At 33.6% G+C, this 18,038-nt stretch overlaps 2 protein-coding genes across 5 annotated transcripts in view; one reads left to right on the top strand and one right to left on the bottom strand.

Moving 5' to 3' along the window:
• Positions 1-13,303, top strand: part of LOC113232797 — an 18,495-nt gene extending 5,192 nt beyond the window's left edge. The window contains exon 3 of one of the 3 annotated variants that reach the window (XR_003310655.1): positions 13,153-13,303. Coding sequence is in view for 1 of the 3 variants with exons in the window: in XM_026467593.1 (XP_026323378.1) it covers positions 5,685-5,901 (217 nt within the window). In the remaining 2 variants the exon portion in view is untranslated. Of the gene's footprint in view, positions 1-5,684; positions 6,184-13,152 lie in introns of those variants that run through there. The other 2 variants (XR_003310654.1, XM_026467593.1) reach the window with 2 other exon arrangements.
• The window catches only part of LOC113232795 (repressed by EFG1 protein 1-like), a 20,915-nt gene extending 3,380 nt beyond the window's left edge, over positions 1-17,535 (bottom strand). Inside the window, exons 1-2 of one of the 2 annotated variants that reach the window (XM_026467590.1) lie at positions 17,320-17,535; positions 16,344-16,386 (exon numbers count right to left, since the gene is read on the bottom strand). In XM_026467590.1, the coding sequence (XP_026323375.1) occupies positions 16,344-16,386; positions 17,320-17,510 (234 nt within the window). In that variant the 5' untranslated portion in view covers positions 17,511-17,535. Of the gene's footprint in view, positions 1-6,714; positions 6,887-16,343; positions 16,387-17,319 lie in introns of those variants that run through there. The other variant, XM_026467592.1, reaches the window with a different exon arrangement.
• Between the last annotated feature and the right edge of the window lie 503 nt (positions 17,536-18,038).

Below are 18,038 nucleotides of genomic sequence, written 5' to 3'. Positions count from 1 at the left end.
GTTCGAATCCACACCATGAGACATCGATCCAGTCAGATCGAAGGAATTTTCCTTTGTGTTTGTTCGATCAATAATAATGACAAATTAATGAAGTATTAAGATTAACAGGCACATGGGACTTGTTAACTTATGTCTTAGGGTGACGGGCGTTGTGACTGTGCCCCCAAGATAATTGCGATTTAAAGCTCTGATTAACACTACAACTGTCATGGATAGGAGTGTTGCTTATCACCAGGCCGTCGACTTGTTCGTTCAGTATCATAAAAAAGTATTTTCACAAAAAATATATGAATGTTACGATAGTATAAGAAACATCATGATATTGAATATAACAAATAGTGTATTGGAACAATAATGGCGTAATATCAATGCAAAATAAACTTGACATTCTCTTATCAAAATTCATACTTCCGCCATAAAACTGTTACTCATAACACAATTCAAGGTTTTGATTTACGCCTTTACACATAAACCTATTAGGTATTTTACAAATAGCATTTACTACGCCACCTCGCATGAACGTGGTAAAGTTTTTAGACATTTTTATCAGGTTTTAATATTCCATTATGTTGTAATAAACCTCGAACAATTTTTCGTGCAAATACAAAAATAAATAATCTATTTATATGTTAATGAATTTCTTTTCTTGGAAACGCATAAATTAAAATTACGCACGAATGAAATGATGCATTTTTTTTGTTTTGTCGGGAAGTGGCTAAATTGTAGTAGTCCCATTTAAATTTGAAGAAAATATAAGGTGGAAAATTAGGGGATGGATGAAATCGATTTATCGAATTTCACCCACTTTCCATTAACCGATTTCAATAAAACTTGGCAAATAGATGTATTTCCATAATTTTTTCTGTATTTTTTAAAAATAATTTTCTGTAAACTTGGTGTTTTGATAATATATGTTTATTCGATGGAGTTGCTATTTATCTATCGATGTATGATTGTATAGTACCTGCATTTTACATTATACTACGACATGATAGAATCATGAAAAAACTATTTTAAGAATTGGAGAACACATTCTAGAATTTTCAGATTTAGATTTAGATGTATTTATGTTATTTTTTCTTTATTTTTTTCTTTTTATATTATCGTTGTCTCTATTTTTACGTTGTTTTCGGAAGCTCTGCTGCGCTTACTTATCTTGAATTTATTATACATATGTATATACTTTTGTAATAATTACTATTATATAAGTGTAATAAATGGATCTATAACCTTTCTACACAGCTGGTAGACACACTCGATAATACGTGTCAGCCAACGTTCAAAAAACAAAAGGGTGGCACTGATCATGTTACTGACCCTATATAACTGAAAATCCATTTAACTACATGTTTTCTTTTTGCCGAATAAGGATTCCCAATTGCGAAAAAACTTATCTTATATAGAATTTATTGCACTGAATATAGAAGAAAAGGCATAAAATAGAAATTGTCCTCCTTTGAAACCTTCGTCCACCCCAGATGTTAATTATTCAAGAGACTTGAATATTTATTCTTCCGTTCCTTTTTTTCTCTTTCAAATTCTTTCTTCATTACTTATTTATTTACAATTAATCTTTGTCATTTTATTTCATTGCACCTTTCTTTGGTTTTAAATTGTCAAGAAATATTGTTAAGAATTGTTTAATAAAATTGTTTAACAAAAAACCCAAGCTTCCAAAGAAAGTTATATTTATCAACAAAAAATTTGAGTGCGAAGTTTTGGAATGTTGTTACATTTCAAAAACGTTGTGTCATTGTTATCGTTTGATGATAAATACCGAAAATCCTACACCGTCGTGAAATTAAAAATATATTATTAATACACCGCGTTTTACTCTTGTATTTTTGTTATCATAATAACTGATTATGCGATATTGCGGCTATTATTAGGCTTTACTTTTCATGTTTGATGTTGCTTTGTCAAAATTATTTAATTTAATATGGGTCTTTGTCGGAACGGAAAACAATGTGGTTTAGTGCGCTATGTGGAAGCTTACCCCGGTTTAACCCGTCACGGGTTGCAGAGACACACGGTGTCCCTAACAATTTTGGTAACGTAGCGACCTATGTAGAGCCATACGGTGTATGTAACGCGCAGCTGTGTTTTCATCCTCCATTTTTAAAATTGTTGTAAAAATTATACAAATTTTTCTGCATGTTTCTTTAACAGGCTGACATAGTAAGGATAAAACATAAGAATTCTTTGCCAAATTCATTGATATGGTTACTACAATAAAAACCAATACCTATACAGGAGTTTTGCAGAATCCTAAATAAAAACAGCAAGCTGAGGATCGTGAGATTGAATTCGGGCTTCCACCTCTGATTTTTTCGAAATTAGTTTGCAAAATTTAATTTGAAATATACATAAGCTTTTCTGTGAATAAAAATATCGTGATCAAACCTACGCATATCTGCAAAGCAATACAAAATACCAATCTATTTTTGGGCTCGCGTGGGAACTATAGCCCAAGCTCTGTCAGTACTAGGGCTCTGTAAGTACGAGAGCAGGCCTGTACCCAACAGTGGGAGTATATACAGGCTAACTATTAAGCAGCAGCTAATTATTATGTTCAGCTACGAGCTTTTTATTTAATTAATTCTTTAAAAAAATCTTCCGTAGGGTCAATTATTCTTCTATGATAAGAGTAGTAATAACTAACGGGTGTATAACAAATTGATGATTACGAGTACGAATATTCAACAGACTGAAACAATACCAGATATATGTTCATCTGCTATGTCAATGTGAATCTCTGTCCTAACCAAATCTTTGCCAGACTATGAGGTTAGACAAATTGGCTTCGTTTAACATTTGGATGCGCGGTAACTGGACTCTCGCACACTTATGCTCGCACGTGTCGAGATACCGCGAGATAGCATGACGTCATCTTTGAGAGAAAGTTTACATAGGAATCGAAACTATTCTTTCGGAAGTAAATTGCACACATTTGTGCTTTCAAATAAATCCCTTATAGATGTCATAGTCACGACTGACTGAAATGGTAAAGTCATCAATCGGTTATGTCTAATATTAAGGAAATTCTTATTATTAAAGCCTAAAGTTATTAGTATACAAAACCCTCTACTCACAAACATTTACCATACACACACACACACACACACACACACATACACGCGCACACGCGCGCGCACACACACACACACACACACACACACACACACACACACACACACACACACACACACACACACACACACACACACACACAGTTCACAAACTTTCAAACTGTATTGTTAGTTTAGTTACTTCACATATTTAAATTTGGTTTTCTTTTTCACAATTGTATAACCTTAATCTTAAACTTAATTTTAACCTCTGCAATCATAGTATTAAGAGAAAGTGTAAGTTGTCTATGGTGAGAGACCTGGTATCCTATATTACAAGCTTATGCTTAGTTTAGGTACCAGTCTTTTGCAAACATAATAATAATATAAACACTATTTTTGTCTATCTTTCTTTTGTTCATGTTCAGTTGTTATGTTTGTGGAGAGAAATAAATACATTATAAAAAAATACATTAATTTAAGACACAACAACAAAAACACGCGATCTAGTTCCGTAAAAAAAAAATATTTTTTTGTGATACCATGTGAGGGAATAGCCCGGGATAGCAGTTGCAGTGCCACTCAGAGCTTTAAATGGCAAAGATTTGAGGGGCACTGCGACTGCGCACGTCACCCTAAGACAAGTTGACAATTCACGTGTGTCTGTAATTTCACAACTACCCGCAGTAATGCTCACATTACAGCTAAGGTAAGGTGCAGAAAATCTCTGGACGAATTCTTTCACAAGAAGCTTGACTGCTACTAAAGTACGTTAAGCTACTAGTTTCAATTCTTACGTGCAACAATCGCGAAAACCTATGAATTCGATAGATAATTGACAGTTCAGAGACAATATCTTTTAACTTCAGAGCCTATGAATACGGCGTATTTTATACGCGACTTCACGAACCCGCGTTTGTAGCGTGCAAACGCGCGTTATTTGTACGCATACGTGCGTCATTGCGCGCAGATGACCTGTAGTGAATAGATTCAAACGCGCGTAGACATCGCGTTGAAAGCAAGAAGCTTGTATGCTTAACTGGAGTTTACACTTAGAATTTCATGTAGCTGCTTACGTCATTTCAAAAAACTAACTGAAATTAACAAACAGAACTATAATTGAAACTATCTTTATAAAAGCACGTCTGCGGCGCGTATAAAATATGCCTTGTGTGTTGGCTCAGGGTTATGCTAAGCGTCCTACAATCGTGTTTGATCTTTTGAATTTATTCTTTATGGATTGTTTGAAATTATTCCTCAAACTTTGTTTCTAGGAATTTATATACGTTAAAATAATATTTAACAATAAATTAACAAAGTGTAATAAATCCATGATAAGTTTAGCCAAATACCGGCTAGATAAATGTGTTGGTATGCGATAAGCAATTTACTAAAACGATAATGTTAAGAGATTGTAAATTTTTCAAAGAAATCATATACAATATATTGATGTAATATTCGCAGAAATAATCCACGTATTAGTAGGTAGCCGTGACTTATTTGAATAAGTGAACTGGTAAGGTAGAAAATTATTTTCTACCCTAACCCTTATCCGTATTTTGTATACAGTACCAATAAAGAAAGCGATAAAAGTATGCCAGGATCTTGGGTCCTGAAAATCCCTAGTCTGCGAATATATTAAAATTTGCGGTATTTTATGTGTATTAGATACGAACAGGATGAAGAGCATATCAAGCTTGACATTGAAATTCAACTCTATGCCGCTTACGATAGGAGCGATCCAAAATCCAAAATGTCAAACTTGATGTAGCTCTTTATTGCACATTGAACGTTAACAAGCAAAATGGGAAGAGAGAAATTTAATTAACATGCAGTTCCTTATGCGATATGAAACTATTATAAAAATATCATTGAAGGAAATGAACAAAAGCCAGACATTACATAGTAAAGTAAATGTAGAGTTCTACAGGGAGGACAATTGAGACCACAGCACTGCACTGATATAAACAAAAATAATACTTCTAAAACTAGAGCATCATGTTGCAGGAAACTAAAACAACAATTATAGAATTATTAAGCCTAACTATTTTATGACTTGAATTTAGTTCAAAGATGAGCACGAGTGATATTCTTAGCAGTTAATGTAGAGTTAATTGCTTCAAATGTTTTATGATTAAAGTGATGTCGTCTAGTGGACGGGTTTATTAGGCAGGTCTACTGCACTATACTATGCTATCTCAAACATATCCCACTGCTTATCTTTACGTTTTATCGAAGGCGTTCGGTACAAGAAAGTGTATCTAAGTAACGAAATAAGAATTCGATTTTCATAGGATATTTTTGTTGAATTGATAAAATGGGTACAATATTATGATAACTCAACATATCATTACAGCAGTAATTTTTTTGACAAATTGTATTGTGCGGGTCCACGTTTAAGCCCACCACCCTAGCTCATTGAGATTATTCGTATTGCGTAGATAAAATAAATGGAATTAAACAACTTACAAAATATTCTATTTTGATATGTTTATAAATAACCTTAATCACAGGCTATACGCATATATAATGAAGTAACAGACATTAATACTCTTCTACCCCTAACTGCCGCTAGAACGATTCATGGTCCATACAATAAACACCTGTTCATTCTAGGTATCACGGACAGTCTTTTATACAGAGCATGCATGGAGGGGGAGAAAACCGCCGAACATATCCTACTCCGCAATGCTCCGGCGTGGCCAACTACAGGGTGAAATACCTCGGGGTGCCGAGGTCGCTCCCCGAAGTCCTCGAAAAACACAAAAAGGGTCTAAGCCCTGCACCCACCACACGCAAAATAGGCGTGTGGACGTCGAGTTGCGGACAATAGCCAGTTATACCATTAATACTGATCACAAATCCCTAAAAGTTATTGGAGTTTGTGACAGATAGAGCACAGTCAATGTATTATCATCCATCCGGTATACATTGGTAAATAGGGATAATAAACATATTATTTTGATTTGACTAGTTTTAAATTATAGTAAAAAGTATATCATTTATGAGAAAATTTTAAATAAAAATATGTATTAATTGCATATTTATTGATAATTTATAGATTGCTTCAACATAGCAGGGTCAATGTATTTGTAAGACGCGATTATATGTGATGAAACAAATAAATACGAAACAAAGGGATGAAATCATGCAAAACTTATGATCACATATAAAAATTAAGAAAACGTATTATCGGAACTAAATATTTTTATTAAAATTACGTATTTTTCCTTGTAGAAATGTCACTATATTAATCGTTATATAAGTAATTTATAATGAATTCAGTGAGCTATTATAATATTTTATACTTTTATGTTAAATATTTTGTTTCAGCGCTAATGACATTATATTATTATAACTATATAACAATTGAAGTAATAATTAAACAAGACGAAGGGTATGAAATTAATTTTTTCAGTATTTCGCAAAAAGAAATTTAAACAGTGAAATCTAATCTAATTACTAACTAACAAAAAATAACTTTTATCTACAATTTAAACTCTGTACATTGTAGATAAAAGTTATTTTTCGTTAGTACAACATCTAGGTTTTAAATCATACTGCCAGTCTAGTTATCAGTAACATAAAAATAAATGAAATGAAAACTTCCATTTATAAACCTAGTCACAGACAAAAAAGTATTTACCATCTTTCGCCACTTGTCAAATAACTCAATAAAAAAAACACACGTCCGTATCACCGCGTATCCTGGCTAATTTGTGTGTCCTACATACAGTTGATCCTTACTATCACACATGGTAGCATAATACAGCGTTAATACTGGCCACTAACATTCATTTATCAGCAAATATGGCGGTGACAAGGGGCAGAGTTGCGGGACGCGACGTTTCTTTACACAAATTTACATTTTGCTGTCTAAACAACGAGTACAGTACAGTACACTAATGCAGATAACCTGTAAATCTAAGTTTGTGTATTTTAAAGCGACAAATTTATTTTTGCAGTTATTTATATAAATACTACTTCGCAGTGTTTCAAGAAATGTCACGTTAGCTGCAAATGACATTTCAATTTTTAAAAAACGAACAAATATAGTTCCTTTTTTGCCGCATTCATTTATGAAATGTTATCAGAGAAATGTTTTGTTTCGTTCTTTGATGAAGTGATAAAAAGAGATGGAGTATTAATCCTTATCGTCAATGAAACAAGTAGTTTATTCGTACGCAATATTAGTGATATGATAAGAAATGTGACTACAATCCGTGACAAATCCGTGATTTCTTGTGTTGTTTTCAACTAAACCAAAGAAAAGAAAAAAATAAAGAAAAAATAGTAAAACCAGTAAGTTGATGAAAGATCACACAACTTTTCGTAAACACGTGAATACAACCTGAGCATGAAGAAGTAACATTTTATAGAAAAAAACACTTGACGCGGTCGGTCGGTGACAACTAGCACTGTAAACGTGTCTGTAGATGTGTCACGGTAGCCTTATTGTATGCCAAAATAAAACTCAACATCAAAATTACTCCTAAGTTATGAAAGGCAATAATAAAAGGACTATATAAATTAATAATAACAACAAACATGTGAAGTGGATCTATGGCTGCTCACCTACTAATAAAGCTAATCAACAATCATCAATACTATCTTGAAATTTAAATTAATTCCCTGAGGAAGATTTCTCAGTTCTTGAGACCCGTGAAATGTAGGGTTTACAAGCTTGACTGCGATTGCAATCTCTCTTACATTGGACAAAAGAAGCGAAGCATTTGTACCCGCGTCAAAGAACATATAGCTGATGTCAAACAACGCCGCATAATTAAGTCTGAAGTCTGCCAGCATGACATGGATAAACTTTGACGCTTAATTAAGTTGGACAAACTCCACTCTAGGTCCTTGCAAAAGAGTACGTTATCTACCCTGGATGCTGCGAGTGTCCATCGAAATTTAAACAAACATTCTTATAATTATTAAACAAATATCGAACACTTAGGAAAAATTCACTTCGATCCGTTTGGATTCCAACCAACGTCTTCCAGCAAACCACGGCAGATGCTATGCCAACTAAGCCACGGAACGAATCAACAGACTTCACGATTTTTTCCGTTTGTTTGTTGAAGTACTTTGCTTTGGTTTTTAACAACTTTTTTAAAGTAGCGCTATCTATGAGAAATCTATGAAAGTTTTTCTTTACTCAGAGAGGTACTAATAATTATATATAGTTAATAATTATAACAAACTGTTGAGTTTGGAACATCCTGACATTCAAAAAAACTTAATAACATTCTTATAATATATATCCAATATTTCCTTTGATAAACAATCCCAAGCAGATATAAGACTGCAATACTAATTAGTATGTTTTAATTGATTCTTATTATCATTATTACTTACTATTAAAATTAATATTTATTAATAAAAAAATATACAAACCTATATTGTTAAAATAAAATAATTTTGTAAAACTCATGTAGCGTAAAATGGACTATTTTTTGAAAATTTTAAAATTAAGGTATTTGAGTAACAACTTCTGTAACACCAGTGAAAAATAGAGTGGTTTGCATTAATATTAGACATAACTAGTTGATTTTTTTTATTTTGCCCGGTGTCCGCCAGGGAGCGATATTGAGACCTTTGTTGGCATTCTTTTTAAAATTATTTTTGCAATTCATGTTTGTCATTTTACTATTTGTAACAAACAAGTTGTTTAAACTAATATTTTTTATTATTGGATCAAAGATACTGTCTCATACGTACCAAATTCAAAAGACGTTCTTTCATATTGACTTTTTCCCTCCTTTCATTACACTCACACGTTCGAAGTCCTCAAGATGTAAAAGTACACTGACTGACATCATTACTGACCTACGGTCCACTGAATTTCTATACACCGACCGGTATTTGACATAATAGCACAGTAAAAAATAGACCGTACAGAGCTATTGCAAACCATTGTGCAAAAAAAAACAAAAAGTCACGCACATTGATAAAACACGTAGTGGAATTTCATAATCTCGAAGTCCCGAGAACTTTCTACAAAATGTATGGAAATAATAAGACTTCGCTACTGCAAGTATACCGAGAACATGTTTTGGTACTATAACCACTAAAGTCTCTAGCGTTTCTTAGAAAATGTATGACAATTATGAGACTTCGTGGCTTTTAATTAGAGGACCATTGTTGGGAACCATTATAACGTGTAAGTGATCATTGAGAAATAATATCTAGTGTCATTAATGAATGAATTACATTTGAAGTGATATTTTTCTTTGTTTGGCGTAATTTTCAAGTACAACGATAAAGTACAGTATTGAAATCAAATTTTAAGAAAACGTTCAAAGTAAGGTGACATTAGTAATTATTGAAAACCAAGTTCAATTTATTGAGAGGTGGTATTAACATTTACTCTAGGGCATATTAATATACAGCTATCAAATACTGCCATAATTTGTAGCATCAATATGACTCAACCAAAACAACTCAATGAGAATTAGCTCGACACAATTTACAAAAGAATGTATGGTTAGGGTAATTTTCAGGATACTTTTAGGACTGTGTCCCATTTAAATTTTAAGAATATATTCCACCTTTAAAATAGGCGCCTTGACGTCGAGTTGCGGTCACCAGCCCGTTACACCAAGTACTAAGTTCCACCTCTAAGGGCGGCAAACTAGAAGATGAATCCGGTTGCGCACACTTGCCCTTAACCGATTTCTGTAAAACTTGGCAAATAAATGTAATTTCAATAAAAAAAGTCAATAAGCAAACATTTGAGGTTAGTTTTTTAAATAAAAAAGTTATAATTAAAGGACGGCCCCCTACTAGATGGACGGATGACCTGGTAAAGACAGCGGGTGCACGTTGCGTCCATCCAGCTGATCTGGAAATCTTTGGGGGGCCTATGTTTAGCAGTGGACAACTTCCGGCTGATATGATGAATTGCGGTGGCAGTTTTTATTTTTTAAGTATTCGAGTATTGTAGTGTATCACGGCAGTCGCTACAAATTTCTTTTGTATATTTATTTTATACAGTCTTTTTAAGTTTTATTTTATATTTAAATTCTAAATTTAAATGTGATTATTTTTGGCGCCTTTTCTTTACTATTGTTTCTGTTTTGATTTATAGCGGTGCGTTGTTTTGTAATAAACTGTAAGTCTTGCCCACTTTAATAGCATCCACTTGAATCCATTGATACAGTCCGCCACAAGTATATTATCGTGAAATATTAAATAATATTTCAAGATACTGCTCTCGAATATTAAGAAATACGTCATGATGACATTCTCGAACGTTTAAATAACAAACATTGCCACCGAAATTAGGTAGAGAAAATTAATCTGAAAATCACAAAACAATGTACGGTTACTATTCGTTGCTCTTTTCTTCATTATTTGTCTACGGAATGGTCGACCTTCACACCTTGGAGATAAGACGTAAAGTTCAAACCGTATTCCAATACGTACGTTACGTTTCTCCTGCGGGGCAAAGGGCAAACAACCCAGGAACACTGAACAACGTCGATGGGTCATGCCGAACAAGTATGTCAGTACGGGCAGACGCCGATATTAGCTTGTTTACGCTCAATGTAACAACGTTGCTAAATTTCTAGTTGTTGCGGTCCAGGGTACTTTTTTGTTGCATTATTTTTATTAATTAATTTTTATTTTTATTTTTTTTTAGTCAACCGTGACCATGGAACCTGTAAAGTGCTCGAAACGTCGGTTTGTTTGAAAAAACAAATATACGCGATTTAAATCCGGAAAAATAGTTTTATTTCCTATGTGTAACAATCGCGAAAACCTAAGAAATCGATATATCGTTTTTTTAATTTTGTTTTCCTTGTTTGTTTTATAATTTTATTTTTGTATCTGTGTTGTGGAGTTGCAATAAATGTCTATTCAATTATATTTTGTTCTAATGATAAAGAAATATGATCTTTCTGAATTAGTTCCTAAATTAGCAATAATATTTAGTATATAACTTCAATGTATTATTAAGGCTTTGGTTTATTGTATAAAGCAATTTAATATTTAAAACAATTAAAATATTTTTGTTGTCTATTTTTTTAATTATATTTTTATTATTGCTTGAAACTTTTCTTGTTTCCTATTTTTAAATTTTTAGCTATATTCTAACAGGGTACATGTATTATATAATTCATTTGGTACTTGTATATGTTTGATAAAAACTGAAATTCCGACGAAAATTAAACTATTACTCTGCTAGTATTAGGGACTAGATGTAGACTGGGGTTCCACCCCCTACGTTGGGATATTCCAATGTTTCGCACGAAGCGTATCGCTTTTACATTTATATAGCGAACGGTTGCTTGGAATTCCCTGCCTGCAGCCTTGTTCCCTGAACGCTATAACTTGGGCCTTTTAAGGGCGAGAGCGAATAGGCATTATTATTCATAGTAGACCTCATCGTCCCTTGCCATCAAGTGAGATGGAGGTCAAATGCGCACTTAGTTTTTAATGAAAAAAATGGCGGCAACGATTTTCTGTCTTAGTGTTGCAATTTAAAGAAATTGCAATTGCCAATTCGTGAAAGTAGTACTGATCTGGAAAGAGAGAATATAACGTCATCTAGCAGTCTTTCGACTAATATAACGCAAAAGAGTTAAAACAAAACTGTCGTATTGAGTTAAAGCGGCTATTATGATGTGCCGCGAAGCGTGCCGGCCCCTTTTCAGTGGACCGAGACGAACCAAAAACCCTCTTAGTGCAAATTTAGATACCGATACGGGTTCCGTCAAGCACTATTCTATAGAAATGCTGGATATAGAACGGGACCCTGTAAAAGTCTTTTTTTTTTGTAAGTGAAAGGGCTGCCGTGATATTGATTACAATAACGTCTGCTTAAAGGTAAAACGACAAAATATTTGTCTGTTGAATATGTGTATGTTTAATGATATTTCAGCTATGCATCGGTAGGGTAAGTCGAACATGTTAACTAATTTTAACTGTTTTTAAAATAGAATTTTGTGCTCTATTACTTTCTATTCAAAACGGACATTTCACTATTTGTCACTTAGCCACGTTTAGTTAGTGGACGGCAGATATGTGACATTTTCCACAAAAAAATTATGTACCAGTTTTAAGAAATTCACCATCTTCCTACAGATAAAAATTATTAAGTTTATTTACTTTCTTGTTTCCTATTTTTAAGTTTTTAGCTACATTCTAACAGGGTATAATTCATTTAGTACTTCTACATGTTTGATAAAAACTGAAATACTGACGGAAATTAAACTATTACTCTACTATTATTAGGGACTAGACGTAGACTGGGGCGTGGACACACGAAGACTGCCCGCGTCGAAGGCGTTACTTATTTCACAGGAATTGTTTCAGACTAACGTCTAACGGGGGCAGACCCCCAGAATAGGCTTAATACGACAAGTGTGGTAAAACATAATCGCTTCAAGCCGATTCTGTATCAATAAAAGTGGTTAAGCCCCATAAACGTATAAAAATGTACAAAAATACCTGGAAATTTGTATAAGAGGTGTTTTTTGCGAATATAAAGTAATCTACAAAAGGTATTTTTTATCACGACCACTAGCGAAAATACGAGCGCCATTTTTATTATTGTCCTACATCGAAACTTGAAGATGATTTTTTTCAAATATAAGTACATTTTGCTTTCACTTTGCACGTGTCACAAGGAATATAGCGCTGGGGAAATAGAGATCGAGAACTGTTGGCGCTATTTTTAAGATTGTCTTAATAAAAATACCATTTATTGTACAAAGGTCAAACATCGTACGTATCTTAGAAATGACGTCAATACGATGAGTGTAAAATCCTTCGACGCTTTATTGACGTCTAATTCTACCTTTTTCCTATACTAATTCTTTATTACACCTACCTCTCACTTTTTTCTGATATGAAGTAAATACGTCGATAGAATGATTCTTTACAATACTCTAAACCTTTTTGAAAAGTTTTATTTAATTGTTATAATTATTAATGCAAATATCGAATACAAAAAACTTCACTCCATTCGCTTTGGACTAGAAAGCGCTGCCTTCACCATATCGTAGTTGGCGCTGTCCCAATTGAGCTACGGAACGAACCAGCAATCCATATGAATTTTTATGTGTGCTTGTTGCAGATCTTTGTTTTTGTGGCGCTGGGTGGACGGTTACGAGTTTTGTTTACATTCACTTCAGCCGCCGTTTCATCCACGTGTCCTAATGGTGAGAAGTATCACGCCTGAATCACTTCCTATTGTAATTGCATTCCGTATTATTTTGTGTACTTGCATGGCCGATTGAATTATATTAGACAAATTGGATATAAACATATATTTTAGAAGTTGTATTTGTATTGTGGAGGGCGGGGACGAGCCAGACGAACAGGGTTCAGCTTCACCTACTCTCCCTGGTTCTAAATCCGACATATATAAAAGTTTTTCTTCTTCGAATGACATTTCGAATCGACAGATGTTTAATGTAATAATTTAACAAAAAATAATTAAACGTTATGGTAGTAAACATCGTGTTATTCAATGAACTTAATATTTCATGTAATTTGTCTTTTCTATTATACTAATTCACTCTCAACACTAACATTGAGTTTTACGTTGCAGAGCATTTGTATAGTGTTATAATTGTATCGTAAAGACAAAAAAGGCATTTTCGTTGCGAGTGTATTTAAATATACTTTTGAAAGGTTATTTTTATATCGAGTTCTTAGGTTTTCGCGATTGTCACACATTGCAAATAAAAGTTCTTTTTTCAGATATATTCGCTTTCTTCAAACAAACATTTCGGGCTCTCTACAGCCGTAGCCATGGAACTTGTATTATGCAACATATACCAATCTGAAGCGTCTTTTTTTTAATTTTACAATTCCTGTCTCCGAAGCTGAATGATTACCATGCAGGCCTGACACGCAGAGGTCCCTGTCTCAATTCCTGGGTCGGGAGAAATATTTAAGTGGTATGCATTTATTTATCTCGTAGGTTTAGGTGTAATTTGTGGTTGTCTATGCGTGTATCCATGGCATCTGCGATACAGGGTTTCGGAGAAAAAAATCGTAGTCTTTGTTCAAATAAAGGGCTGCAAATTTTTTTTATGTTACCAATTGACGGGATGTATAAGTCGTGCGCCTGGTGGTAAGTGACGCGCCTATAAGCAGTTACAGTAACACTCAGAGCTTGAAATCGCGAAGATCTGATTAGCATTGCTCCTGCACCCGTTACCCTGAGACATAAGTAAACAACAAAAGTAGACAAGTCCCATGTGCCTGTAATTTCACCAGTATCCCTTAAATGCTCACATTACTGCTTGGCGGCAGAAATTGGTTGGTACTTCTCTGGACGAACTCTTTCACAAGGAGTTCTACTGCTACTAAATGTTTTCAGTATATAAATGCGTACCAACTAGAATATTCTAGGACTTTTCCTAACATTGCATAATATTGCGTACTTTACTAGCTATAGATCTTGCATATCGAAATGACTGCTTTCGATGTTATTCTAATCATTCAAAGAGAACCCTAAACAGCTCAAATTACTTCACGAGAAACGGTTAATTTGTTACAGTCTTGTTTTATTTAACATGGTATAAGGAGCACCTCAAGCTTGTCCTTAAGATTTAAATTCAACTCTATGGCGCTTGCAATAACAACTGTTCAAAGTCCAAAGTATCAAACTTGACGTGCTTTTGACTATTTCTACAGATAACAGATTACCCTTTGGAAGCCACTTTCATGCGATGACCGTGAAGATTATATTTTATAAACTGATATTAGTTTTTGTTATTTTATTACTAATAAAACATCGTTATCGTAAGTAATCTTAAAAGTTAACATACGTTGAATGTAATTTGCTTCTAGGAGCTGCCAATATATTGCGTAGTAACAAGTTCTTTGCACCATGCGTAAATAGGATTTTAGGATTGGAGACATTTTTGAAATGAAGATGATGCTAAAATTTCAAGAGAATTCTCTCGATAAGGAAAGTACTGTGATTATAGATAGAGATCACGAAAAAAGATTACACGCCCACACACGTACCCAAATACTTTCCCACGCACGTAGGAATTCAAAACGTTCGGATTTAAGGTTACAGGAACATAAATAACATTTTTACGAATTTACTTTATGAAATTTATCATGATATGATAAAAAAATTAGTAACAATTGTGAATTATTAGAAAAATAGAACAAAAACGATTACTTATATTTTCCCAAACAGTAACATGTAAATTACAATTAGCCGAGTTAGATAATTTCGCGATAAAACGTTTTATAGATCGATTATTCTACTCTGAATTTGAAAAGATTAGAACGTAATTAATAAGTGAGTACCCAGTACTTAAAACCAAGAACTATATTGTTCAATAAAAGGCGAAAATAATATTTTTTATTCATTGAAAACAAAGCTCGTTAAACTTACAAATAATTTGGAAGAGAGAGACATAACCGCCGGTGTTGACTACTACAAAAAATTACCGGTGTTGCTATATTAATATTTAAAAATATTTACTATTTATGCTACATTATCATGAAATTTTATTACTTAAAAAAGTAAAACTAAAAAGTTTGCTTCTGTATTGACCATATATAATAAAATATCATTAGAAACAATTTCATCTTTCTTTCTCATTTTTTTCATTGTCACGTGGTAAACCAATCGCTGTTACGAAAATGACCACTCAAAATGTTATCTACACAATTAATCACTACATGGCCCTTCAAATAGGAGAGAAGTATTCTATTAAGCTACCTTAAATGGCATGAACATAGTACAAGAAAAAGATAAACGCACTATTCGACCAAGAAAACGAACTCAATAAGCAATTCGAACAAGTAAATGAAAAATTTACGTTTTCATGTAGTACAAGTCATTGCCACCAAATCAAATATCAAATAGTCCAATACAATCCGAATCCGAATCTCATCCAAATTGTCTCGTTATAGCACAGGATAATGGTGGCAACATCGGCAGACTAAAACAAAAAGAGACTGAAGCGATGGCTTCCTTGCTCTTAAACGCCAAAAATTTCTCCAAAAATTAACTTGCTGCCTGACGATTAATCGTAGATGTAAAAAAATGTAAAACAAGACTTTGAAAACTATAGAAGGAGAATAACCAGGGCACAGTACTTAAAAGCAAGAGGTGTAATATCAAGTTCTTAGATTTTCACGATTGTTACACATAGGAAATGAAACTATTTTTCCGGATTTAAATCGCGTATATATTTGTTTTTTCAAACAAACCGACGTTTCGGGCCCTTTACATAATAGTTTCATTTCCTAAGAGGTGTAATAGTAAAACATAAATATTAAACTACTTACAATGTGATGGCAACCAGGAATAACACAAGGATGTTTCATTATTCTGAAATTTCACGTAAAATTAGAAACTTAATCTTTTATATCTAACAACATGGCACTTCATGGTGCTGCGCTCTACTTTAATTTTAGACGAATTTTAATCACTGATACGGGGGACGTGCCAACGTATGGTTTGAAAGGAAAGCGATAGCGATTTGACCCAAATATAGTATGCTAACGAAAAAACAATGTTTTTTGCACAAATGTTAATACACCTGTACGAATCCACAATCTACAGTCTTATCTATTTAACCTTAAATAAATTCGATAGAGAGATATATTCGTAAAAGACAAATATAGTATTGGATTTCTTTCTGTCTGACTGAGTTATTGGACAAATTTTTGATAGACATGATACGGGTGTTATATCTCAGCAGCGAAGGTCAAACCAGACATAGGTGGTCTCCAGTGTCCTTGCTCACAGTGCAATGTAAGGCTGAGTTCTGAAAGAAGGGTGTATTTATTTAAAAAAAAAACAGTTCAACTATAATGGAGATAACATTCAGAGCTGGTTGTAAAAGTGGAGGTTTTGAAACAACTCAACAGGACTCTCTCAGGCTGGCAACGCATAGGCAGGTCCTGTAATGTTGCAGATGTCCAGGATCATTGCCATCTCGCATCAAGTAGCTTGTTTGTTCTTTTGGGTCTTACTTTTCATAAAAAATTTAAAAAAAAGAAGAGTTCGTCCAGGAATACAGTAATGTCAGCTACTACTGTGTTCTGGTTTTGAAGGGTAAGGGTGCTGGTGAAATTACAGGCACATGGGACTTGTCAACTTACGTCTCAGGGTGACGGGCGCAGTGGCAGTGCCCATCAGATCTTTGTGATTTAAAGTTCTGAGTGGCAATGCAACTGTCATGGACGGGTGTGTAGCTTACCATCAGACGCACGACCTGTTCGTCCCGTCATTTTTATTATAAAAAAAGACAGTGCTCACCTGCTAGTCATACGAGTGAATCCGTTTGGTTGAAACATCTTGTTGGATAGATTAGTCATTCTACGCACTGCAAGAAGTGATAGAAATAAACAAAATATAATCGACGCAGAGGCTACAAAATAACGTATGTAACTGAAACTTATTTTCAGGAAAATATTATTAGAAAATGTTTTTAAGGTCAAAGAAAGCATTACGACGTCATTTGCATGGCCAAGTAGATTCACTAAACTCTTTGAAAGCCTGTTGTTAATGATCAGATCTGTTGAATACATTATCGAACTTTCAAGGGCATTACCACTTGAGACATTGAAAAAAAATTGAATTGTTTATTGTTTTGAATATTTTAAATTTAAAATATTTATATACCACTTAAAACCCGAAAGCCCAGATATTTTATCTTTAATATCTAACAAATTAAAATAAACTGAAAGAGGCTATAAAACATGTTAATTAAAATCATCTCCCTATAAATTTGTATTAAAATACTAAACATTGTAATCAAAACGAGGTTCTAGAATCTTTAGACTTTTTAGATTGTTTCTGAAAGTGACCTTGGGTTGGGTTAAAAATTCCAAAATTTTGGACGTTTGAAATGGAGTTTACAATTGGTTTTCACGATAATATTGTACGGAATGAGCAAGTCATACGCCTAGTGCTAATTGAAACGTCTACCCATAACATTTTTTTTATGATATCAAGTGACGAGACAAACAAGTAGT

The sequence above is a fragment of the Hyposmocoma kahamanoa genome, unplaced genomic scaffold (genome assembly GCF_003589595.1).
Source record: "Hyposmocoma kahamanoa isolate Upper Pololo Valley unplaced genomic scaffold, ASM358959v1 78, whole genome shotgun sequence".
NCBI lineage: Eukaryota > Metazoa > Arthropoda > Insecta > Lepidoptera > Cosmopterigidae > Hyposmocoma > Hyposmocoma kahamanoa.
Note: the sequence above shows the minus strand (reverse complement) of the source record. Positions and strands in the feature narration are given on the sequence as shown.